A 26,950-nucleotide genomic window follows, 5' to 3' on the forward strand; every position below is an offset into this window, starting at 1 on the left:
TGAGAAAGAAGAAACCATCAACAGAAACATCTTACTCCTCCTGACAAAGAGCTCCAAATGATAACTAGCCATAGCATTGCCACCCCCAGTATGAAACCACTGACCTCAGGACCCAGAAGGGCAGTAAAAAGGTAAGCATAAAAGCAGGACCAGCAGTAGAAATAAGTGCGATGATTATTCTCTTTTTGCCCAGAGCAATTAGAGTTGGACTAATAACAATTAGACTTCTAAGATTTCAACTGTACCAACAATAAATTCATGGAGTCACTTCCATATAACATGCACTTCTTCCTTGCTGATAAAGACGACTGAGTAACAGTAATGCTGGGGGGCATGGTGTGTATGTGTTATAGACCAGAACTCTGCCTCTGTCCTGTTTTTATTTCTCACCAGATGCAATTTTCATCAACCTACTTTTCAAAAAAGGCCAAACTTTAATTTTGCTAATAATGTAATTTAGAAGTATTTAAATTTTTAAGCACTTGATTCTACCTGGAACACTTGATCTCCATCCTGCAATCAAAACAAAGTAAAAAAACCTACTAACTACAGACTCTGTAGTCTTTCTGAAAGTAACAGAACAGGCAGTTCGCTTGTTCTCCTCTTTGAAGGAAGACTTTAACATGAGCTGGAAAAACTCAAGCAGTTTGTCAACTTTAAAAGTCTTACTACTTGGCAAAGAGGCATTTGTTCCACATTCATGACTAAATTATTTTAGTTTATTATCATATTGTTTAATGGGACATTTGAGATTAACACAATTAATTTTGTTTCCCATTCAAAGCTTTTTTCCCCTCAACTCAGAAAAACTACATACATACAAAGCTCTATAGCAAGCAGTAGCAAAGAGATTCCACAGTCAGGATAGCAGTTTGCGTGGCAGGGGGCACAAAGGAAGCCCAGAAAGCAGTACTGATAAAACAAGAGCAGCTTAAGTACAGTTACACAAGTACTACTTCTTTTATCCTCTCAGTACACAGGTTGTAGAATCAAGAAAGAATATAAAACATAAAAGCCAGAAATACTCTGAGACATCTCAAAGATACACCAAACTACACCTTGTCTCCGTCATCTAGAATGAATGTTGGGTTTTGTTACAAATACTGTTACAAGCCTCTCTAGCTTCCCTGGATTTCACTATGGCTTTCTCCCTCAATTAGAAAAAGCCACTGTTTTTACACTGTGTTGTCTAAACAGTTATTAGCCTACTAAAAGGAGTAAAGAATATGCTACAGCCACCCAATCTTACCTTTAATGATATGGATACCAGCTAAGCCATTTAGAGCACACACCAGTTGTCGGTGAGCTTCCTCACACTCTGTTCGACATTTCTTCTGCAGAGATGTTAACAGTTCCTCCATGGTCATGGTGCTGAAATGGAGACCAAATGGCTCAAATTTGAAACAAAACCACAACACTAGAGAGGTAAAACTGTCATGCTGTGCAGCACAGAAGATTATTACTTGCATACAGCATACTGTGCAAATGTTTACTTGCGATTTATTTACTTATTAAAAAAACACCTAGTCAGCTTTTCTTCCAGCTGGAGCTTTACCCTAACTTGATTATGTCAAGGGGTTGACAGCTCCTAAAAACAAGAAATAAGAAGCAAAAGGAAAATTAGAACTGGATAAAATATTCCTTCAAAAGGCAAAATAAATTGTTCCTGGAAACAAGCAAAAATAGACCTAATTTTGCTAGAAGCTGTTCAAATGAAAACAGCTATGAGACTGTGTTTCTCCCCTCTTCTACCAATTTAAACATGCAAAACACGTAAGGTGTCAAGGTAAACAGAAAATTATGTGAAATGAGAGTAGTAAAGATTAGCAATTATCGTTCAAACTTCCTTTTCTACTTTTGTTTGTAATATTTGTAATTCATGAAAAGAATTTAGTCCGGAGAGAATTAGCTTAACATAAAAATAAGGAAATTGACAGGTAAGAGGAAGAACAGAGATGAAAACAAAGAAAGAAAGAAGCATGAAGAATAGCTTGGAGTAAGGCCAGGGGACAAAGAATCCAGGCAGCAAGACTGATGTGAACAGATCGGAGAGTAAACTGCAACAGTCTACAACAGCTGACCTGAGGCTGCTTCTGTGACCATTTGCTTCTGTGAGAACAGACACCACCCCGCGCTCCCTGAAACTCTGCTCCTCAGCCTCACTGACCTTCAGGAGAAGCATCTACTATTTGGTGTATAGTGCTGTAGATGGAGTAGGGTAAGAGGTGATGTAACTCCTGTGCAGTTTGGTCCCAAGAGATGCTGGAAGGGTATTCTTGACTAAGCCTTTAGTTTACCTGCCTTGCAACACTGTTCCATTTGCCCTCGAGTTTACACTACAGTGTTACACTACGGCAGGCTTTAGATCAATAAAATGACTTCGTAATTAGCTGAATTCTGGAGAGGTATTGGCATATACACATAACACCTGCTGTTCATACTCTGATAATTCTGCTATTACTACTTACCTTTCATTTTCAAAACCATCAGCAGTTTCAAGAAAAATTGTAAAAGCAAAATGATGTACATAAAGAGTATGCAACTTGATACATAGCCTGAGACTACCAACTGAGACAAAACCAAACGTTTTTCACTCAGTTTAACTAGAGGAGCCTAGAAAACTCCCTTTTGAGGGCTATATTTTTGCTGAGTAGATGCTCTCATTTACTGCCTTCGCTACACAAGTGGGAAAAAATGTCATCTAACATGCAACATGCTTCAAACTCAGCTTTCTTGTTTCAGGCCAGTTTCTCTTATCCATATGCTCCAGCATCAACTTGCTTGTTTCAGTAGATTTCTCTTATTCATCAAAACTCCTAGCACTGAATTTCTTCATTATTCTCCTTAATATAATCAAAGCCAGGGCCAGGAGCCAAATCTTCTGTTCTAGGAACGTCCACTGCTGCTGTCAAGCTTGGTTCACAAAAAAGATACGTAAACAGTGCTGGGAAACAAATTTTCTTTGTACATAAAATTTTAAGAAAGATTTAATTTTCATTGCTAGTCCGCAACCATTCCACCAAAGCCAACACACTACTAAGCTGTCCCCAGCATACTCAGCTCCGTTTACATGTTTCATTTGTACTCCACGGGCTCATTTTAATGCAAATAATGTTGTATAGGCTGGTGGGAATATTGATTTCTCCCATGTCTGAGTCCTTGCTTCCACACTAGCAGACTGTTAGACAGAAAGTGCTATAGCATAGTGCCTACTACTGGTACTTGCTAAAGTAGGTGCAATGTCTGTTACAGCTGCTTAGGCAATGTAGGTGCCCTGTGTGAGAAAGGGGAAGGAGTAGGCACAAAACTTCATAAAAGGATAGAAAGACTGAATAGAATGGATGAACAAGAACAAGGCACAGCAGAAATAACACTGGCAGTGTTAATTTTTTCCCTACCTGTAGCTTCAAACAGAAACAACATAGACAGTACTCGGAGAGCCTGGAATGAAAACAGCCTGTTCTTTCACAACGCCCCTCTAAATGACTGAAAAAGTAATAGTAGCTATATTTCACAAAGAGTGCTAGCAACATGCTGTTGGTCTAACAAAGGCTAAGACCAAACTGGTATCTGCAGGGCACTTGAGGAAGATGATCTTGAAAGCACACAAAGGAGGAAAAAAAAGAACGAAGGATTTAAACAGCTTTCAATGTTGGATCTATCTTTACCAATTCTGCAACCTTAGATTAACAAAATTTTCTTTGAATTAAAGAATTACACCATTCTGTTGGTTCATTTTGTTTTTTGTTCTCATTTATAAACATGAGTTTTCTAAGATGAATAAAAAAATCAGTGGGCTTATTTAAAACTGAAAAAGAATCGGGTTTGTTTCAAACTCTGTCACCTGCAACACCATCAGTATCCATCAGCATCGTAAGGTTAAAATGTTACTGCACTAACAACTGCCTCCCAGTATCATAGTCTTTTACACAAGAATTACATTAACTACCCTACTGCATCCTACTCAGCTTCAGAGGTCAGATACCTTGGTGTGCCATAGTTGCATATTTAACTAAATAAGCTTAAAATTAAGCTTGTTTGAGAACTGTACAGGATCTTGCACTGCTGGAGACAATCAGAGTTTTTGCTTTGGATAAAGCCAGCCATTTAAGAAGTGACAGAAATTCACCTTTTCTGTAATGGCAAGAACTCTCCCCGAACAGCTTGTGGATGACAGCAGGCCTGCCTCAGCCGCAGCAAAGGGTACAGAATAGAAGTCACAGTCCTTCTATCTAGGCTACTAAGCTTAAGAGTCCAGTCTGAAATCTTCCTGAGTTTTGCCAATGCATCCTGGCAGCACACCTCGTGCTGGCGATGATAGAAGTGTCTCTCCACAGGAGAAAAGTGAAGCCAGTGTACATTTTCTGTCTGAGGGGGGATTTGAATCTGCAATTAAAAAGGAAAAGTAATTTGCAAATAAAGGTATTGATAAGTGTTGTTCAGGAATTTTAAAAGCCAAAACTCTTATTTACTTGGTCAATCACATCCTTCTTTGCTGATCTCCACATTATTTTGGCAATTAGACTGTAGAGAGGCCGGGGATTTTTCCTACAATAAGGTCGATATAAAAGCTGGTCCCACCAATGTTTGACCCAGTAAGGATCAACTCCAAGAAAAAGGACTAATCCATACAGATCTGCCAAGAAAAGAAAGTGTTTTAGTACAGTGTTTGTGCTCTAATACTTCACAATATGCCTCCAAAAATCATTACATTTCATACAAAGGTTACCAGACATAAAGCAACTACATCCTGGCTGTCATCTTTCCACTTGTTTTCCAGTCATTCCCTCACCAAAATAGGTAATTTGACCAAGTGGGGGACAACTGAGGTTCTCTCCTTTAGCTAGTTGTTGATTTTCATAGAACTTTCTGGACTATAACTATTTGTGAGACACTTCCCTCTTTTCAAGTTTCCAAGAGCAATGAACGTAAACCTATTCAGAGCAGAGGTGAGAGGTAGAAATTACATGATTGCATATGGTTAACTGGATTTGCCAGGTTTTTCTAAAGCAATACTGCTCAGTATCATTACTTCACAGCCTGCTGTGCACCAACTGTCTGTTGCCCACAATCCTAGAAAGGGCTGCAATTCAGAAGACATTCACTTTTCTACTAAGGCATAAGACATTAACAAAACACACTTTTATTGTTTTCTTACTAATTGAGAGATGGTTCAGAAACACATCATTCTGGGGGACAAAATTTAAGGACATACTGACTTTAAGCTCGTATCTAAATCTTACTGGAAAAGATGAGAGCTGCGAGACATTCACCAAATACATCACAGACCAGGGGAAGAAAAATTCTAAGAATTATTTCTATGCAGGAAGCATTTTTTACCCAGACATTCTATCCCATTTAATTACAACACTGGGGCACAAACTGAAATCAGTCAGCAGTTCTCATCCCCTCTGTGATGGGGGCTGCCTGAGCACCTGGCCAACATGTATTATGGACAATGTAACATTTCAGATATGTATTAAATCAACACTATCATACATAAGGACTTGAACAAGTTAATCATGACAGTCAAATGAATCACTTCTATAGTGTTTGCTTTATTAACTATGTATTCTCACAACTACTGTGTGTATTTATAAATTTAATCCATAATTCCATAATGAATTAATCTCAATATTGACTTTTATAATAGCTTGGTATCTGAACAATACTTCACAAATGCACACAAATGCTTACACTGATTTATCCACCTTCAAATTGCCTCAATGTGCACCACATATTTCTAAATCCAAAGAACACAGGGAGATAAAGAAGTTACTCTGTTTCCTTTCTTTTTTTCTATCTCTGTATGAAGCCTGTCTACAGAAACTTGAGTACCTCACAAAAAAGACAAGATAAATGACACCTGCTAACATACAGCTCCCTACGCCACTCATCTCAATTCATTAAGTCCTTACATAAGGACTTAAGACAGTTTCATAAAGCTTTAGTACAATTTTTAGAATTTATATTCATGGCAGCTGATGCCCACAGTAGTTCATATGGGGCTATGCAAAAAGCAAATACAGCTTTGCTTGCTGTATTGGACAGAAGGGTTCTGTAAGCAGTGCAGACTATCTTTAGCTGCAATAAGGAAGGGTTAATATTTACCCACTTTGCTAAGTGAAAATTGGAGAACAGCCTTGAGTCAGCTGTTCCAACATACAGCTTCTTTTCTCCTCAAAGTATTTGCTAATTCAGGGAGATAAAAAGATTTCAGCTCTGCAATTTTTGTACTGATGCATTTATTTATTGATGGTTTTATTACATTCTTAAAGATTATTGCTTCCCAAGTCAGAGCGTCTAAAGAATTCAGAGAAAAACTAGCAGACATTTTAACTGCTTCAAACCACTACACCTAATTATCAGCACAAGAAAAACCCACAGAAGACACTGCTACATAAAATCTCACCTTCTAATCCTCGCTGTACAGGAGTGCCACTGACACACCAGCGATTGATTCCACTTAAGCGGAGTGCCATTTCAGCAGCCTAGCAAAAGAAGATAGAACCAACAGTTGGAAAGGAAGAACAGAGTGGAACACAGTCTGGAAAGACGTGGACCTTATTTTTAAAAAGTCTGAACATTTTTTCAGTATGTGAGATTAGCAGACCTGTAAGCAGCATTGATACAATATATTATAAAAATGTGTATAAAATTACTGTACTGAGCTTTTTTGAGGGTAACTGAAAGCTGGTAAAAGTCATATCCACTTCCAAATAATTAAGTGCAATTCAGGTGTATTGGGTCTGGCTGAGCCCCACGGCAGCCCTCACAGCGCTGTGCTTGCACTGGTACCTAGAAAGGTGGTGATACCACACCAGTGGTTTGACTGCTGCTGAGCAGCGCTCGCACAGCATCCAGGCTGCCTCTCCAACCTCCCCCACCAGCCCCCAGCAGGCTGGGGGTGCGTAAAATCCTGGAAGGGGACACAGCCAGGACAGCTGACCCGAAGTGACCAACAGGATATTCCATAGCATACGACGTCTGCTCAGATATAAAAGCCAGAAGAAAGGAGGAGGAAGGGGAGGAGCAATCATTATTTACAACATTTGCCTTCTGGAGCAGCCACTACACATAATGAAGTCTTGCTTCCCAGAAAGTGGCCGAACATCACCTGCTGATGGGAAGTAGAGAATAAATTTTCTGGTTTTCTTCACTTCCACAAGCGTGACCTTTGCTATTGCTTCATTAAACTGCCTTCATCTTGACCCGTAAGGTGGTTTTTTTTCCCATCTTATTTTCTCCCCTATTGTTCTGCTGAGGAGGAGAGTGATAAGAGTGGCTTGGGAGGCACCTGGTGTTCAGCCAAGGTCAACCCACCACATACAGGTTCAAAGAAGACAAACAGCAAAAGAAACAGTATGTGGGGAAAAAAAACACCAAAACAAACAATTAAAGCCCATAATTCATTACGTAAGTAGCATTTTTGTCTTCCTGTCTTGGGCAAAAAGACTGGACAAATACTAATTAATCACCCTCTGCAGACTACAGCCCTAGAGTTTGCAGACAGACTGTTGACTATTTTAGCTTCTAACTCAAAAGATGTATCTATGCCTCTGAATTATGTCACCGAATAGGCCAGTGTCTTGTTTGAAATTATCAAACACCATATACAATGTGATGACCTAGTTTTTTAAACTGTCGGTATAGATTACGCTAAGTATTTTTTGAGGTGGGTATACTTCAGAGTCTGCCAAAATCCCAAGAGAAGAACCACTTACTAGTAAATAACTCCAACAAAAAATTCACTTATAAAGAACAAGCTGCAAGGACAAATTACCTGAGTGCAATGAACGTTAAGAAGGGGAGAGGGAAGTTTATTGTATTATTTACAATAAGCTTGTCAAAACCTTTTCAAGTTAAATAAATTCATGACCAGGAACGCCATACCTTTGCAGTAGTGCATTCAACCATTTGTGCTTCATCAAGGCAGATCCTCCACCACTCCACTGCTACCAAGGGGCTGGGAATGGCCATGTACCGCTTCTGGTTGCGGAAACGGCGCCCATCTTCACTGTTACTGTGGGGTATATCTACATAGTTCAGTTCAGTGCGGAGGACATCATATGTGGTGATAACTACCTCCTGCTCTGCCAACATGTGTGGCTGCAAAAAGCCATGCTTCTTCACGCCTTGATACACCTACACAGATTTGTGTTCAATAGCACAACAGCAAAGAATGAAGGTAAGAGACACTTTAATAAAAATTCTAACACACCCATACAGCTTACAACATGCATGCTTTTAGCAGTGTTACTCATACAAGAAGAAACTGTTCATAAAACCTGTATTCATATAGTAGCATGGTAGGAAATACACAGAAGTAACACCAATAATAAATGCAATCCAGACACTGATGCAAAATTTTTATGTATGATTATTTATATTTTCACAAAACAATTTTTTCCTCCTTTGAAGAAAAACAGAAAAGGACTTCAGTATTTTCTACAACAGTTATCTGTTGTAACAGTTACTTTGCAAAATCAATTATTTCATAATGTTGTACAGAGCAACATTATGTAAGTCAGCGTTACATATTCAGTCCTCTCCTTCTTTACCACAGGTATATTACCTTTCTCCCCAATGCCCCAAAAATTTCATGGATAATTAAGCAAAGACAGAATTATGCAGCAAAACATTTAAAACCCAGAAATGATACTCTGGGTAATTTTTTATCTATAAAAAAAAAAAGACTTCTACAGAGACTCAAGAGATAGAAAGAATACCTAGTAAGAAACAGTCCCTGTGCATCCACAGAATATTATTATAAACCTTTCATGTTGACATTTGTTCTAATATCAGAAGTATTTTTCTTATCTCCCAGCATTTTAAGCATAAAGCTTTTTTTTAAGTGTAATGCTTTTTAAAGCATTTTAATCCTTTGGAAACATACTACAGTTTAAATTAAAAAATTAACAAGCTACACCAAATACAGTTTAAATAAAAAAATTAACAAGCTACACCAAATATCTTACTATGTGCTTCCCCAGGATAATATTCTATATCTAAAGAAAATAAATACAGCACGTAGTACGAGTCCCAGTATACTTACAATACCAAAACATGTTAAAATTTCAAATATGTGGTACAGTACACAAAATCTATTTTTAGAATAGGAGCATTTCCTCATGTCCCGGATTTTCAGGTACTAAGAACAATTATTACCAGAGCTATGTATCAATCGCCTTTTTTTCCTTCTCATACAAACTTTTTCTCTTGCTCCCAATTTACTTCAAGAACCTACTTCAAAATTACAGGCATCCATTGCTTACTTTAAGAGTTCTATCATTACCTACTCCTTAACACTCATCTAGGTCTGTAGGTTAATCACAGTATTAAAATAAAAAAGGCCTCCTTCTGACAGATACAGGAATATCCCTATCTTTTTTAGCAAGAATCTGTATTTTAGTCTCATCTTGAAATAACTGGCATCTTTCTATTCATCTCTCATTCTGCAAGTTCATGATTTATCATATAAGAATGCACAATCTCGCTTAGTGTTTACCTGCAACTACCTACAAACACTTTTACTATTTAAGAAAATCACAGTGTCTTTCAGTCCCTCATATTGGCACAAACTTTATCACTCTCTTAATCACACAACCAATAGTTAAAAATACCAAAATTAAGGTGGCACTATAAAACCTTAGTTGATTCCCCCCCATCTTTACCCCTTGATGATCAGTATGTGATTTCACTGTTAATTTCACTGTTAACGGTCTTTTTCTTCAAGTAATAATCTCCCTTTATGTTTGTGCATACGGCAACACTGTTTCTGTCAACTGGAAGAAACACTTGCAGAAAATTTCTGTTCAGCTCCAGAGTGTGACAATGGAGGACGTGCCACCAAGTCAATGCACATGAACAAAAGAGAGAGAATGAAAGAGGCGGAAAAAGAAAAAAAAAAAAAATTAAAAAAAAATAGCATGCTCACTGAAGCAACTGTGAAGAAAAAAAAGTAGCTGTTGAAGTCTAATGATCTCTTCCATAGTATTTATGAACAGATTTTCCGGAGGTTTGTAACTTGGCCAAGTGTTGGTTGTTTTCACAGCAGCAGGAAAAGACAACCTGCCACAAAGCAAGATCTACGGATAAATTTTAATTTCTTTGTCTATTACATAAAGCCATCAGAATTTGCCATGGGTTGCAAGCTGGTGGAAAAATAAAAACCACCCTTTGCATGCAATGCAAAGCCTGTTAACATGAGAAACTAGTTCTTTGAAATGTCTGCACTATTTTCATGTTAATGTTACAGAAAAAAACCCAACAAATTCTCATTTTGAAGCAACACTGAAAGGAAGTCTGGATGACTTATAGTTGGCAGTTAAAAAAAATTGAAAACAGTGTCTTAGAATGGAAGGTGTTACACAGCTTAACGTACAGACATGCGGGATTTAAGGTCTTTTACTGTTACCATGTAAATCTATTTCTGACAGTTCTCATCAAAGCTGGTATAGAACTTGGACTGGATCCTAAGAAAACTGTGCAAGTTTTACAGATTTTTTAGCTGCTGCACTAAAACTAATTACACTTCTCACGCAAATAGCTTACCGGAAGCCTAGAATTCATGTATACACTGGGCATCTATGCAGCATAGCTGAAGACATCAGATATATCCCTGAATACAAAGCTTTCCCTCTTCATCAATCTGCTACTACTATTATTTTATTCAAAACAGAAGGGATGTACGGTTCTCAGAGTACTTTATCCTTACAAAGGTTCTTGCCTACTAAAAATACGAAGGACAAAACTTGACATCATTAATAAAAGACAATGGCTACCCTTGAATACTGCGATAACTATATTTTAAAAAATCCTGTATAGCCATAGTTGCTATACATATAATTATTTTATACACATACAGGTATTAGAAATCAAGTAAAAGGACAATACATGGTCTCCAGATGAGCAAGATCCTAAAAGATATGGCAGATGTTATAGACATGGTGCCCAAGTTGCAAAGGTGTTATTTTCTGGAAACACCAAGGCCCAAGACTTCTCTTGTAAAGCCCAAGAACCAGAAATTCACAAGCACACTTTACCTACTGAAACATTCGATTTTATCTAGAAAAAAAATGAGAAGCAACTGTTAGAGCGCTGCTTGGGTGCAAATGTGAGACAACACTACCAGAACAACTATAGTTAGGCCTTTCTAAGTTCCTTGGTAAGCTTTCAGAAAAAAAAAAAACAACAACAAACATACAAAACCTTCCCTCTCAAATCACCTACTGTTGCAACTGCTCAAAATTTGCTTCCATTTGATAGATACCTAGTCCAATGTATCACCTCCCAGTGACCAACTAATGAGACAAAAAACGAAGAACTAAATGCAGCCAGTCTTTCTGGGACACCAATGCACCATGCGATGCCAAAACATAGGTCTAATAACAAGAAACGCACAATTCTGACACAGAGGACAAAGAAACCCCCGAACTTTGTGATGCGTCAGACAGGAAGCCCCAAGCCTTGACAAAGTAGCTTGCCAGAATATGAACGCAACCTTACCAGAACTCGAAGAGAAGATGATCTTACATGTCTGTTGATCTCATCTACCCACTGATGACAAATAGAACTTGGAGAAATGATCAGAGTTGCTCCCGTGGAAACAGGTTTCATTGCCACAAGGCAATGGGGACAGTAGAAGGGCTTGATCTTCAGGTTTTCCTCTTTGTAGTTTACACATTCCGCATGCTGCCACAAGTAACATTTCAGGCACTGCACACGAGCTTTATAGTCAGCCAACCCAAGCTCACCACAGATGCATTCAAATCGGTATTCAGAGGTGTTAAATGGAAATACAGAACTGCTATGTTGTATGTTACCACTGGCATGTTCTTGGGAATGTGAGGATTGGTCCTTTGGAATTTCCTGCTGGACATCAGCTGTAGTTTTAGAAACATCAAAATCAGGATGACTGCTCACATCACTGGAGACAAGGAGGCTGCCTTGCAAATCAGGAGACTTTGGGACCACAGCTTCCTGCTGCGCATTATTCTCTTTTACAGAGTTCTCATGATCTGCTTCAAATTTCCTGTTATTTTTGCTAGTTGTACAATAGTCATGTTCTTCCATGGTGATATCCACCCGTGAAGGGGTTTTAATAACATTTTCAGAAGTGACATTACTATTTCTTGATTCTTTGGTTTGAGTTTTAGCATCAATCAGCTGCTTCTTCTGAACACTTTCTGAAGACCTTGCTATCTACAAAGCAAAATTAACCAAGAATATACAGACTTTCTCCTTACCTTTTTTTTTTAATGTATAAACACATCAAGACACAGATATTAAGATTTTGTATTAATTTCCAGTTTGAAGATTTGGTTAATATTTACCAGTGTTCAAAGGACAACTTCACAGAACAATACACCACCAGCTCCCACAACACTATTTAAAAAGATTTATGACAGATATAGTTAATATTTTAGGCGCAAATTTAATCTACTTATGATTTCTGCTTCTTTGTTCATGAATGTCAAAAATAAATGCTGCAATCTTCTTCATTTTTATCAATAAGCCAGTGACGCTGAAATAGTGCACACAGACAACACAGCTGACAGTAGCATGCAATTGGTAGAAATAAGATCTGCATTTGCAACATTCTTTGCAGTAACTACAGCAGCATGTTTTACCTGCTCTTTGGTTCTCTCTCGCTTCTTCTGTTCCTTGTAATTCTTTCCCAGCCTGAAAGACCCAGCCAGACCATGTCCTTTGACTTGCTCTACTACTCGTTCTGCTATTAGTTTTTCTAGAGTCCTTTTGAGAAGTCGTCTATTTCTCTGTATGTCATACCGATATATAGCACTGATGTACTTAAATATTGCAATAATGGATGCTCCTTTCTTCACATTCATTTCCTTGACAGCTGCTAGTATCATCACTCGTAAGCCTGTATGTAGAATCAATGCAAAAAAACTTACAGCTCAGATAAAATGAAAGTTGCCTTGGAGAATGCACATCAAGGGAACTATAAACACTGTGTTCATCCAAAAAACACAAAATAAAAGACAGGCAGGAGTTTTGACAATGCTTTACTTGAGGTAGCCCTACAAATCACTATTTTTCAATGATTCTTAGACAATAATGAATACCAACAGAAGCCAATCAATTTTTTTACTGAAGTTTATAAAAAGGCAGTGTATTTCGGTTAAATGCATAAACTCTTCTACAACAACCTTTAGTTACATGGAGCTCTGTAGAACAGAGTTCTGAGTTGGTAACTTTTAACTGTGGATGACTTTGTAGCATTGCAATCCTCGATCAGAGTGCTCAGCAAAAGAATAATTTCACTCTGCAGAACTGAAGAGTAGTCTTGAACTCATAGTCAGCAGCCAATATAAGACTGATGCCAAAAGCAAAAGGTATTTTAAAAGTCATCAAAAATACTTACTAGGATATTGGATTTTTTCCTTCAATTTAAGCTCCACTTCCTTTGTTTTTTTCTTTTTATTTCCTTCTGAAGGTTGAGGTGGAACAAAGAAGTTCACGAGCTTACCCTAATGCAGACAACATTAAATAGTTATTAGCTCACATTTCTTCACAGTCATTCTGAACTTCATTAATCTTTTCACATTTGAAAATAAGCATAAGCTGCTACAGATGTGTAGTCTGATCTCACAAATTTGCTCAGATAGCTCATTTTTAGTGTACAGAGTGATACCCCATTCAGTTCAGTTTCTCAGCAAACTGTTCAGCACCTTACACTGACAGAAAAAACAGCCCTGTGCAAGCCACTTGTGTCCTCCGCTACTTCAGAATTGTTGCAGGACTCTAGTGGTAAGTGATCTAGGTTACTGATGGGGGAAGGAAAATATGTGCTTAATATGTAGCTAGAAACACAAAAGGAGGTACACAATATAGATCGAAAAGCCCTAGTCACCTGTGTAACAAGTCAGTTTCACTTTTTAGGGACTGCCCCCCCCAAATTTACTTAATTATTGATGACTCAGGAATAGTGATTTAATTCAAGGAGATGCATATTGAAGAACCAGGATACAAAAAAAGAATCCCAAAGCTGGAACAAATGATTCTATGATTAACTGGATTAACTGTTATAGCTGTATTCATTGACACATCACTCTGCCCTGTCCAACTGGTTTCTTTGCTGAGTTCTTAAACACTAACTGCAATAAAATTCCAAACACTGTTTGAGCCTTACGATGAATTGAAATACTTGGAGTAACTCTGACACAAGCCAGGAGTCATTCAGAAAGTGTCTGTTGGAATAAAGCGCTTCTGTTTTCTTTTTCTTCAGGACAAAGTCATTTTGTGTTTGAATACAAGAAAAATACAGATGAAAAGGGGTCTTCTGGATGAGTGGAACAGTACCTTTTAATCACAGACAATGTCACGTAATTCTGTTCATAAAGATCCTAAAATTTTAGCTAAGTGTTTGTCCCAACTACTCATATGATGAAACAGTTTCTAACTCCAGCTCTCCAAAAGCTATGGTCTCTAGCTATTGCTGCCAGTTGATGTCTAGATGCTTTAGTGCCAATACTCCCTTCTTCACACTCCTCAGCGCTGACTCTCTGACACATTTAAGAATCATCTTATTATCTTTAAAACTGGGTCTTTTTAGCTGATAAAATTACAATCAGGCAGGAGATCATTATGAATAGATGTACAGTGAAATGCGCTGTCATCAATTCAAAAGGATAGAACTCATAGAAGTGGCAAAAGTTTACTTAAAATTCTCCCTGCAGAAAGAATTCTTGGTTTTAGTGAGTGTGCTAAGTTTTCACAGAATGCACAGATGAGGAAAGTGAAAAGATGCAAAACTAAGCTAAATAAGCCAATTTATCATATGAAATAGAGGAGGAGCAGAAATCTTTATTCACAGAGTTTAAATCACCCCTATTTTAGCACAGAATGCACGTCCAATGGATGTTTGACGCTCATCAACACAATGAAATTAAGGGGAGAATTATTTCCAACATAGTACACTAAGTTACATATTTATACACTCCTGCACTGTGTGTAAACTACCAACAGCCTATTAAGAGTGCAGTTGCCTGCTAACACTCTTCAACAATGGCAAACTATCAATCACTTCTCATGCAAACCATTCCACTATTTATGCCCCCAAGTACCACCTCCTACAAAGCAGACACTTTCACTGTACTTTAATCCAGCTTTAGACCTGGACCTCTATAAACCAGAAAGCAACAAACTCAAGAGAAGTGCATTTCCATTAACTCTTCGTACTAAATCTTATCCTGGTTTTCTTACCTCAGGTAACATCAGATCATCTTGTTTAATGTCTGGTCCAGTATGAGTCAGAATAAGAGCCAACACTTCTACTGTTTTTCCAAGACCCATCTCATCTGCTAAAATACCTCCAGGCCACTGGGGTCCAGCAATTGGATACTCACGGATAATACTAAAATTCAAGTACATTCCCAAATTAAACTGTAGCATGGTGTAACAGAGAAGCACATGTTCAGGGACACACACAGCATAGCTTCAGCAAGGCAAAGTTTCTAAGGTGAGGCATTATCTTTTATTAGATAAACTGAGACTGACAAAAACTAGCAAGTTTTTTGGGTGTACAGACCTGACCAAGAGGAATTCGTATGCCAGAATTTTTTGGATTTTTTTTCCCCTTAACAGGCCTCACCTTCCTATACCTTAGCATATCATAACATTAGTCTCCAAAATATTGAAATACATTCATGTTCACATGTTAAACATCTGAAAGTTATATAGGGAAAAAATAAAAAGCAAACTAGCAATCAAAAGGTTCTATTCTAAACAAATTAATGAGAAAAATGAAATAGAATTTGTAATGCAATACTCAGCATTAATAAAAAGCATTATAGTACCTCTTTCCTTTAGACTTTAAAAACATTGGACCAGAAGGTTGAAGCCTCCAATGCTCTATTTTTTTTAAAAAAATGTTAATCTTAAACCTATAAATCTGTACCAAAACTAAAAAAAAAAAAAGTTAAGAATGTCTTCAACTTGAGATTTACATATTTACCTGTGCTTTATATACTCCAGTTTGCCTTTTTTTTTCAAATTAAAAATATCACTGTTCTACTCCTTCAGTTGCTAACTGAAAAATGACAGTTATGAATTATCTCACATCCTCAAGGTAAAAGCTGCCAATATGGTTTTCAAAAAGTACAACCCTGAGGCGTTCTCAGAAGCAGGTAACTATAAAAACATACCAGCCTGTAAATGGATTATAGTAGATTTTTACTCCATCCAGAGTGACGACCTCCCGCCATAAGAGGTGCAGTCCATTTTCTACGAAGAAAAGAGTTCATTATGAGGTTTCTCTAGAAACAGCATACTGCTTAAAATTGCTCAGCCTTACTGCGACTTTCAGAGACAAAAAGCAGACCTCTACCTCCACAGTGCTTCATGACCAACAAGATACAACTGATTTTCAGCAAAATTTAGTTTATCATTTAGGGTACTACCCAAACAACAGCTTTTATAAAAATGGCAATGAAATCATTAACAAAGCTTCAATCAATACAATGCCACTTTCCTCAATTACACCAGTTTTCCAGACTCATATACTTGCCACTGCTCGGAGTGCTTGCAAGGTTCTCTCGGCGAAGCATCCAGTTCACAGCCTCACTTTGGTATGGCCTCAGAATAGGAATTAATGCAGGATGCTGCACATCCTCTCTCAGTAAGTCGATATCCTGCTGATGGGTATGCCTTACAAAGTCATAAAGCTCTTCAATATTTTGTCGCTCTAGTTCCACGTCAGACTCCTCCTCATCTTCCTCCAGCTCATCTGCGTACACCAAATAATTCAAGACATGCATTATCAATCAACCGTGGTCAGCATTTCAGTAAATTTTGCTGCAATACATTTATCTGAAATTGAAATAACGTGTTTCAAAATATCATATGAAAGCAAGCAAAGCAAAACATCATTTAAACGTGCCGTGGCTGTACCAGACTCAGCTAGGCAGCAGCAGGAAACAATGAGCGCTACCGTCCCAAAATTTAAGATTAACACACTATGGCAATCACAGAGGTATACATAATCAGCAAAGCTGTTCTTTTAGAATTTAGGGATAGAATGACCAGACCTTATTTATTTAACAAAGACCTTCCACTAAACATTTCCAACTGATACAGAACTACAAGTAACTCACATTTCAGACTTAAATGTTAATGAGTTCATGATCTTCTAGAAAGCAGAAAACCACAGCGGGTTGTCAAGGATTTGTGTATTTTTCACGAAACAAAGCCTTTCTGGAAAAAATAATGTATTAAAAAAAAAAACACAGGCGATTCTCTTCAATGAGTTTTCACGTTAACTTTAAATTATCTATCTGGATAAAAAAATTGTAGCAGTAGGACAACATGAAATTCTCACCACTTGCATCATTACAAAGATTCAGACAAGGTGTACTTTAGAAATTAAAATCCTACCTCAAGAGAAGCATGTACCCTCTAGGACAGAAAGCCTAGCCTTCTTTTTTATCCTTTAGGAAAGAAAGCCTTGTGCTTATCTGTTTTTCACATGAAGTGGATATATGGGCACACACAGAATTTAAGCAAGATAGAACAAAAATTCATGAAAAATTAAAGGGTCAGCATTTTGGGATATAAGATGAGGGAACAATGGTCTTAGAGGACAAGTTTTAACAGTGTTTTAGGTCTCAAATTAAAAACATCAGTACCAATACCATAGCTGTACAGCTCTACAGTTCAAAGACAAGACGGTAACTCTAGCTAGTACTGGAGGTAAAGCTACCTTGCACTATTTTTCTCAAAAAAAAAACCAACCCAAAAACATTCAGAAGCAAGTCAAGGCCAGCATTTTCAATACAAAGTGACTTTAAGGTATATTTAAAAGTATAATATACTGATAAAAAAAGAGAAAACAGCTAGTGGCAGGTACAATTAAATCAAATTATAGTAACAATGCTTTCTGCTAACAAAGAGATGTACCTGGCACAAACATCAGAGAGCTTAATCCTAAAATAAGGTTTGGGCTGCTATTAGAACTCTCATGGAAAGCAAAAGCTTTCTTTCATTCAAGTGAATAGTGAATGTGAAGAATGGTTTCCAAAGCAAACAGCAGGAAATTATGTGCCTATGTATGGCAGCCAGGAGTGCCCTCATCTAATCCTTTGAAGTCAATGGAACAATTCCAGGGCTTCACGAGGAACAAAAGAATTCTAAAAGACATGAAGTTTCTGTAAATCCATGTTTATAAAAAAGATTTGCAAAGGCGGCAGCCAGAGTGCACGTGTAGGATTATTCACGTTCCAGCCAAATGAAAGCACCAAGCAGAACATGCAGCTTTATATATTACAGAACCATTCCAAGGGATCCTCTCACACACATTCCTCACTTCACGGAAAGAACAGAGAAACCAGAGTGATTGCAGGGTATAACTTTGATCAATAAAGTTGATTTATAATGACAGTTATCATTACACTTGGTAAAGTAACAGTTTTCAAGTCCCACATTTCAGAGCTTAATAAATTGACTTCTGTATAAACTAAGTAATTCCAGAATTTTACATGAAAGAAAAGATTACAATATAATGTAAAATGTTCTTTTCATATGACTTGGTATGCTTTGTCCATACCTTTGTTTTGTTCATTCTCTCAAAGATAATTTTTCCCCCCTGATTAAAAAGTTCTATGTACCACAGGGAGTTTTAAAAGGACACTAAGGAAGTTACCCCTCTCTCAGTTACTTATTAAACAGTGAATATTTAATTATACTTTCAACCATAATGAAACATAATTCAATTACATAGCTTTTGTTTCTGGTTTGTTTGGGTTTTTTTAAACCTTCAAGAAACAGATGGTATTACACTACCTGAAAAATCAATTTCTCTGATAGGTTTCATCAAGTATCCTACTTAATTCCTTCAATGACTGAACTAAAGTTCCACTACTGAACCTGCAGTAGGATCTTTACATTTTATCTGTATGGCAGTTTCCAGGCTGCTGTATAAGACTATCTGCATCACTGAAAATGTAATCGTTTTCCTCCTTTATTATGGATGAATAGAAAATTTGTTGCTTCACATTTGGCATTAAAAATTGCCATACAAAGGCCAAAACCCTCTTCCTTGTACAAAGAATTTCTTCTTCTTAAGAAAACTGAAGGAAGATTGTATATGGTCTATTCTATTGGCATGCTACTGCATGTGATACTACAGTTCCATGAGACTATGGGAAAACAAACTCCGAAACATTTACCATTCACTAGAAAAGCAATTAAATAGACATCTTTTTTCTTTAATAAAAAAAATATCAATTATGCAGACCATTTTTTTCATATTAAGAACAAAGCTAGCTGGATCTATAGGTGATCTGTGTCTGTGTGTTCACTGGAGCAACAAGAACAAACATGCAACATTATACAGCGGATAAAGGATACAAACTATTATAAAACCAGATATTTATTAAAGCAAACAGAGATCCTTGTGTGCAACTCCATCAATGTAAGAAATTGTTCATCAATGGAGATAAGAAGCCTCATCTTGGAATGCTGCGTAGAGTCCATTTTAGGTGTATATTGCGAGTGTTAAAATACATACTTATGTGCAGTTTTACAAAAATTTCAATTTATTCTGTTTTAAAACAGGTGAAATTCAAACACAGACTAAGCTGTTAGAAATGTAAATCCATTTATGCTTCTTAAGAACCTTCATCACCATAGAATCAAGGCTATATTAGTTTATGCTCCATCTGTACTTAAAAAGTGTTAGAAAATGTAACTGGTTTCACAGTGTGGAAATATTTATCTACATTAAATTTATACTGAATCTCCATTGGTCAGCCTGCTTGCAAGCTTTCAGTTGTTCTTCATCTCTGTTATGCTGAATAAGACATTCAAAGTTTGTTGATGATGCCATCTCACCAATCGTATTTCCAAAAGCATTAGGAATACATTAATAATAACAGAATACATTAAGCTGCATATGCCTTGTGCATCCTTTGTAGGACTTGACTGGTGACCTTCATACATACTCACAACCACTTATTTTGATTCTCTGCACCCTTTATTTAGTTGTTTACATGGCATTCATTGCTGTAGAATCAAGACTATTATTATTTTACACCACATCAAACTGCACATGCTGAAAAACACTCAGAAATTTTACCAACTGGCAACACAGCTCCTTTAGGAGCATGAGGGGTTGAATGGCTTTGGAAAAGGTAAGTCAAGGTATAACAACCCATTGCTCAGGTCCACATTCTTGCTCTAGTAACATTCAGGGGCATATCTTCCATTTCAGACGCTACACCACCTCTTCAACTGTAAGCTATACTGAATCACGCGGTCCGTAAAAATCTATTCTTTAGCGTACTGAGGACAAATGTCCCAGGTTCCAGCAGAAAATTATTTTTGATTCTCCAAATAGGTCACTATTCATTTTGTCTGTGAACAATACCTTTCCTCAACTCTTCCACAATAAGAAGACTGGCAGAAAAGCAAACTGTGCTTCCTGCTATAGCAATATTTTATTTGAGCACTCTTTCAAATGCCTTAGTCATCTCAAGTCTACAAATTCTCAGGAGATATTCTACTTCTAATGTATTTATGATACCACATTTCTCTTTATGCATTTAAAAATATTATTATTCATTTCTATATCTTAAGCTCTTTATTCTTCAGACTTCTTTTTGGATCTGCTTCAGTGTGCTTTTAAACCTAAACTGACAAGTTGCTATAGTCAGATTACTTCAGTTTTTTGAAGGATGACCTCTTAGATGCAGTATCTTCTCTTCCCCACATACTAAAGTTATACTGGTCCTGGCCCTTTCTTGGTATATCTCGTCTTTTCTGACAGTTGTGCATTTACTCTTTGCAGCAGACACGGATGTACATATTCTACCGTTACCTCTTCCTTTTAGCTTCTCTTTAGCAAGCTGCCTAATTTTTTAGACACTTCTGCCTTCTGAAATGAAGTACAAGTATTGGGGGTGGGTGGGTGTGCGCTATGCTTCTGTTGCTTCTGCAAAAGCATTAAAAGTCAGCGTATTACTGTCACTGTCATTGAGTCAGTATTCAACTAAGATTTTGAAGCCATTCTAGACTGAGAAACAAGACAAAGGTTGGGTCTTCTTAAGTTTCCTAAGCCACCACACTATAAAGTGGTCATTGATCACTAAAAATCTGTCTCTCTACCCAGTATAATCTGGCAAACATATCTTCAATTTCAAAATGACAACAAGGCCCATATTTATAAATTTGCACTGGTGTAATTTTAAAACTGTTGTAAAGGCGCATTTTGTAGTACTTCACAAAATTTCTCCTTGGCTTATATTGTAAAGCAGTTATAATGTAGTCACAGTTGTGTGTTAGGCACTAACTAGGAACAAAAGCTTTCCAAACTTAATTCATGGTTCTTTTAAACAGTTCCCTGTGTAACTTAAGACAAGCTACTGTAGAACTGTTCAATCAGCCAACAAGAATCAGTGAAAACTGTATTTACTTGCAAAAAGGTAAGGACTCAAACTTCCATGTGCCTCTGGGCCTTATCTGTAGACAAGGAATATTATCACCTGTAATTTGACCATAAACTAATCATTATCTGGCCATTATTCATATGCTAACACAGAGAGAATCACTAATAACATTACCTTGAAAATAAAGTTGCTCTAGATAGAGGAATAACTTATTATTTTCACTTACATTTAATACTACTGAAAAAAAACCCCAACATGCTTTAATAACAAAAATTAATCAACAACATTCAACTGAATTGCATTACCTGGAATTAAAAAACTATAGAACTTTTCCATGAGTTTTTGGATCAGCTGATTAGCTTTTTTGGGTCTCCCACCTCCATCACTGAGAAACTCTGGTTTACTTAGCCCAGCTTCCAGAAGGTAAATTCCAACCTGTGAAATGGTTATACAGTTAATCATTTCAATAACTGTTAGAAAAGTATGAAAATAACAGCAGTGCTTTGAAAATCAGTAGACAGGCAGATATATCCATTAAAAATCACCACATAGAAGATACAGAACACTGCAGGTAAAAGCTTCTGTGATTCCTTTGGGTAACGCATTACTAATGGTGCAAAAGTAAAAACAGATTTTTAGGCAAAAACATACTGAAGACATTCATAAAGGCAAGCAGAAACTACGTATTTTCATCACATTATATAAATGCACAGCAGTTGCCAGACTTTGTTGTTCTGAGGTTTTTATTTTCTATTTCAAACAAACAAATGAACATTTAAAATGCAAAACAAATATATTAACCCATACCTTTAAAACCTGAGTCTCTCCAGGTCTTTGATAAAGTCCAATTATCTTTTTCTTTTGCAGCCATCTCAAGCCTTCCAATATTTCACCACTTAAAGTTGGCTCCACCAAAATACGTTGCTCATAAGCACCCAGGTATTCTTTTGTTTCATTACTGTACTCCTCTTCACTTCTTTCATGAACACAAACCTGTAGCTGATCATCAGAGTCTCCTCTCATCAAGGTAAAGCTCCTTTCATGGAATTCCTCAGTCAGAATTTGCTCAGAAGGAAGACGAAGAGCAAATTCTCCCAACAAAGCTTTCCAGGACCCATCTACACGATATGGCAAGACTATAATATTTAGCTGTACTGACACAGGAGTCAAGATGGAGTAAGAGTCTTCCTCATCATTAACTGTCAAAAACTTAACAGATTTTGAGCCACTACCTTCTTTTTGAATGAGATCTTCATCAATGCTATCATCATCTATAACAATGAAAGATGCAGAAGAAGTGCTTGGACCTGGAACGTGGTCCTCATCAGTCAGTTCATCTAATGTTACCACCTCATTTCTCCGGTCTTCATGCATATTCCAGCAGAGCTCTTTCTGTTTCTCCTCATCTACTTTTGATGGAGGTGCACGTTTTCGACGACTACTCATTTTGTCGTTTTCTTCAACAGTATTTTCAGTCTGCGAGATGAAGTAAATTAGTCAGCAATAAGTATTACAAACTCAAACACTGACACTGAAATTTCACTGTGCAGTAGCTGCTGAACTTGCAAGAGGTGCACTAAGAAATCCAACTGTTCAGATGAGACAGTTTTACAGCGCTGCCCCTGTCCCTGTGCCATCACACAAAGCTGGACATGAAGCATTTGCCTTATACTACTACATCTTACCAATTTGCCAGACAGCTACAGACAGAGATCGACAAGAACACTACATTTCACAGCTGTTACTCAGAATCTTGTGTGAAAGATATAAAAAGAGAAGCAGTGGAATCCCTCAGAGGCGGGGGTGGAGGAAGATGGCAAAAGAAACTCCACAAAAGAAAGTGCAGGAAGTACAGGAGATTTGGGGGTGAGTGTGGGGGAAAACACACACACAAAGTTCTTTCTTCCTTTCAAAGCCCACATTGAGATGAAACTTTAAGCAAACCTAACACAGGGCTAGTCTGAAGCTGCCACTACATAAAATACGGTTTAGAGCCTCAGCTACCAAGTTGTGTCCTTAGAAGTCCCCGGTGACCTTGCTACTAGTATTGAATACTTTTACTTTCCCAGGAAACTGCATCCTGGAATGTGGACATACAAACTGCTTGCAGAGGAGCGACTATTCTATTGTGTATTTCGGCAGGACCAGTCAGCAAAGTAAATGCATACATAGTCTTACTGATTTTGACTAACTGCATAGTGAAGTCAAGCTACACACAGCTCCTTGACCAAACCTGGGCAGTGAAAAGATTTTTGTGGACAAAATACTAGAAAATAACACACACATGCTAAACACCACACATGAAAAAGATTATGAAATATCAGACCTATCTGGCAAATACATACTCAAAACTACATGCTCATACTTAAGTACTCAAACTAGTAGTAGCCTTTTAAAAAAAAATACTGTTTTTATAAGAGGCTTGAACACAGCAATAGATTTATGAACTCATATTCATCAGCACCGTCTTTGTGAGCAAAGGCAGGAAAATATTTAGATATCCTTGTCAATTCACCTTCTGCATACAACTTTTTAAAGCATGTATGAAGATGAAAGGCAAATATTCTAAGCTGTAAATCCAGTATCCCACATCCTAATGTTAAAGGGCTTTATGTTGGAACAGGCCAGAACTCCTAGAATTCTGTATAATTTTAAAAGGGTCCTACAAAAAAAAACCCAAACAACGACAACAAACCTTAAATTTTAAAATTCATGAAAGCCAAAAGAAACATTAAGAAATATACAAATCTTGCTGTGTTTGACTTTCGAAGCCAACAGAACTACGGGAAGGAAACACAGGATTTTTTTGAAATAATTTCAAATAAATATCATGCACACCGCGCGCTGCTGACAGCAAGCGCAGCCAGCCTCAGCGGCGAGCACCGGGATCCCTGCGCCACCAGGTCTGCGTGTGCGCACCGGCTTCAGCGTCACACGCCGCTGTGCAAACCGGGGCGAGCTGCTGTTTGCGGAGAGCTGTTCAGAACTCCCAGGGCCGGGGCGGCGGGCCCAGGCCGCCAAGCCAGCACCTGCCAGCACACGCACGCCCAGCACCGCTGCGGCCCGGCGGGGCAGCACCGCGGCCGGGAACACGCCACGCCAAGCGGCCGGCGGCTGCCACCCCCCCCGGCCCCCCGGCTCTGCCCCCGCTCCGCCGCCAGGCCGCGGGCAGGTCTGGCCGTCCCTAACGAGGAAAGTTACTTGCAACTCATTAAGGAGACACCAGCGGCGGCGGCGCGCACCCCTCGGCAACCGGGGCCAGATCTCCCGCGGCACCTGCCGCCGGAGAGGTCAAAGAGGCGGCACCGCCGCGCACCCCCCGGCCCCGGTCACCACGCGGCCCGCGAGGCCAGGCGAGGAACGAGCTGCCGCCCCGGAGCGCCCACCGCGCCCCGGGGCACTCACGCAGGCCCCCGGGCCGCCCAGCCCCGCCGCGGCAAGGCCGCCCCGCCTCCCTCCGGCCAGCAGGTCGCCGTGCGCGCAGGGCGAGCAGGCAGGCGGGCGGACCGGCCACCGGCCGCCCCCCCGAGCCCGGGGGCGGCCCCGCACTGCGGCCCACGGAGCCGCGCGGGTGAGGGGAGAGGGGAGCAGAGCCAACCGCCGCCGACGTACCGGAGGGGTAACGCTGCTGCGGCCGTCCCGGCGGCCGCGGCTCCTTCCCCGCTCGGGGCGGGCCCCCTCGCGCAGCGGCAGCGGGGGCCGGGCTGGGGCCGGCGGCGCAGGACACCAACGCCGCTGGCACGGGCGGAAGGGCCTCCCGGGCAGCGGGGGTAGGCGGGCACGGGGATGCGCGCGCACCCGCCCTGGCCCAGCCGGCGACCAATAGGGCCGGCGGAAGGTGACAGTTCCCCCCGCCCCCCACGCCAGCCGACCGAGCAACGGGAGGGCGAGGGGCGGCGCAGGCGCAGGCGCTGCCCCGGGCGGGGGGGGGGGGGGGAGCAGCGCTGCGCGCCCTCAGGGGGGCGTGGCTGAGGGCGGGCCGCGAACGAGGCTGGGGTGGCGCTGGCGGGCGCGGCTGTGGCTGGGGCTGTGCCAGCGGGAGGGGGCGGCCGCTTGGCGGGGCCGGGCGGCTGCCCGAGGTCTAGTATCGGCCTGTGTGGCCTAGGCACGGCCTTATGACATAGTGAGGAAGAGGGGGAATGGCCTGAGTTACACCCGTGAAAAACGAGGCTAGAGGGTACTGGGGAGGTTAAAGCCCCACCTCGGGTCTGTGAGGTGTTTCAGGTCTCTGCAACAGGTGTTTGTGTCAGGGGCGATGCACTAAAGGCCACTTGGGGGAAAAGTAACGAAAACCTGTTGCCTTGAGTGACTTTAAGCATGAGTACTACGCTGACAGCCCTTGTGTCATTGCTTTGAAAGATCTTACTGGGTTTATAAACTCTCAGGGAGCAGAGGAGAAGCTCTTCTTTCCATGGCCAGTCACAAGGGAGGGTGACACTGAGAAACTATTTGTCATAGTGGTAATGGTGGAAACCTTGATGGGGTCCATGAGGTGAAGCCATGTTGACAGAAGAGGGGCATGCAAACATCTGTTAGGTCATGTGGCAAGAGTGATATAAAGAGTGGATTTCTGGGCAATTAGCACTGCAAAAAGGCAAAAACAGTCCAAATGAACAGTCCTATTGCTTCAGTAAAAACTAGAAAAATATTTTTCTTCTGAAATGCAAAAAGAGCTGTAAATATGCGAATTGGAAAGCCCTTTACAATAAGAAGGTGTTCTTGTAGCACTCCTTTCAACCATTTGTTAGTATTTGTTTTTACAAATTAATTCATTACTCGTTTGTGTCAGATTTTCCACCATTTTCAGCCCTTTTGGAAGGGCAAAGCCCCTGTGGGTTCAGCGGAGCTGCTCAAAACTGTGGTGTGCAGTGGTAAAGAGAGCTCTCAGAATGTTGGCCCTTATGCCACAGTGGTTTGGCTGGCCCTTGTGCCATGGTGGTTTGGCTGGTTTAATTCACAATGTTTCATTTGCTACGTGAGCATTTGGCATTCCTATATGAAAATTCACTTAAAGATCATCACTCAGTGCTATGTTGCAACAGTAAGTTACAGCAGAACAGATACAAAGGGAAGACACTCCAGCGTATGTTGGTAATAAATAACCGCAACCAAGGGGATGCAAAGTGATCAAACCTGTTTTATGGGGAGGTTCCTGGCCCCACGGTTTGGTGGGGGCAGTGGTTGGGCAGGGCTGTGGACAGCCAGAAATTGGCCCTGCTGGGGCAAGAACTGACAGCCCCAGGGGCTGATGTGGGGTGCTGGGCTGTGGGGGAGCCATGGGTGGCTGGGCAGGGACAGTCAGGGCTGGTGGTGCCCTGAAGATGCTGATGCTGGTGAGTATTTGCTGGTGCTGCAAGCACAGCTTTACTGCTAGCAGATTTTCTGGCAACTGTATGAAGAAATTGTTGGGGAGGTGGCAAAACAGGTAGTTTTGCTCAAAGTAGGAAGAAAGTGCTGTTAGTTCAAAAAGCTTAAGGCCAGACCTGGATCACCCTGTGGGCGCAACTAGTGGCTTGGAGTTGTCATGGGGGACTTTCTGTCTT

General features: G+C 39.8%; 1 protein-coding gene across 3 annotated transcripts in view; it reads right to left on the reverse strand.

Annotated features, from left to right (window-relative positions):
• Positions 1 to 25,174, reverse strand: part of SHPRH (SNF2 histone linker PHD RING helicase) — a 54,822-nt gene extending 29,648 nt beyond the window's left edge. For 2 of the 3 annotated variants that reach the window (XR_005828370.1, XM_040597441.1), the window contains exons 1-14: positions 25,020 to 25,174; positions 22,215 to 22,883; positions 21,713 to 21,842; positions 16,535 to 16,753; positions 16,173 to 16,251; positions 15,232 to 15,382; positions 13,391 to 13,496; positions 12,633 to 12,889; positions 11,509 to 12,204; positions 7,894 to 8,145; positions 6,413 to 6,491; positions 4,473 to 4,636; positions 4,130 to 4,386; positions 1,250 to 1,371 (exon numbers count right to left, since the gene is read on the reverse strand). Coding sequence is in view for 2 of the 3 variants with exons in the window: in XM_040597441.1 (XP_040453375.1) it covers positions 1,250 to 1,371; positions 4,130 to 4,386; positions 4,473 to 4,636; positions 6,413 to 6,491; positions 7,894 to 8,145; positions 11,509 to 12,204; positions 12,633 to 12,889; positions 13,391 to 13,496; positions 15,232 to 15,382; positions 16,173 to 16,251; positions 16,535 to 16,753; positions 21,713 to 21,842; positions 22,215 to 22,853 (3,151 nt within the window). In the remaining variant the exon portion in view is untranslated. The remainder of the gene's footprint in view (positions 1 to 1,249; positions 1,372 to 4,129; positions 4,387 to 4,472; positions 4,637 to 6,412; positions 6,492 to 7,893; positions 8,146 to 11,508; positions 12,205 to 12,632; positions 12,890 to 13,390; positions 13,497 to 15,231; positions 15,383 to 16,172; positions 16,252 to 16,534; positions 16,754 to 21,712; positions 21,843 to 22,214; positions 22,884 to 25,019) is intronic. The other variant, XM_040597439.1, reaches the window with a different exon arrangement.
• Positions 25,175 to 26,950: the final 1,776 nt, after the last annotated feature.

Source organism: Falco naumanni, chromosome 6 (genome assembly GCF_017639655.2).
Source record: "Falco naumanni isolate bFalNau1 chromosome 6, bFalNau1.pat, whole genome shotgun sequence".
Lineage (NCBI taxonomy): Eukaryota > Metazoa > Chordata > Aves > Falconiformes > Falconidae > Falco > Falco naumanni.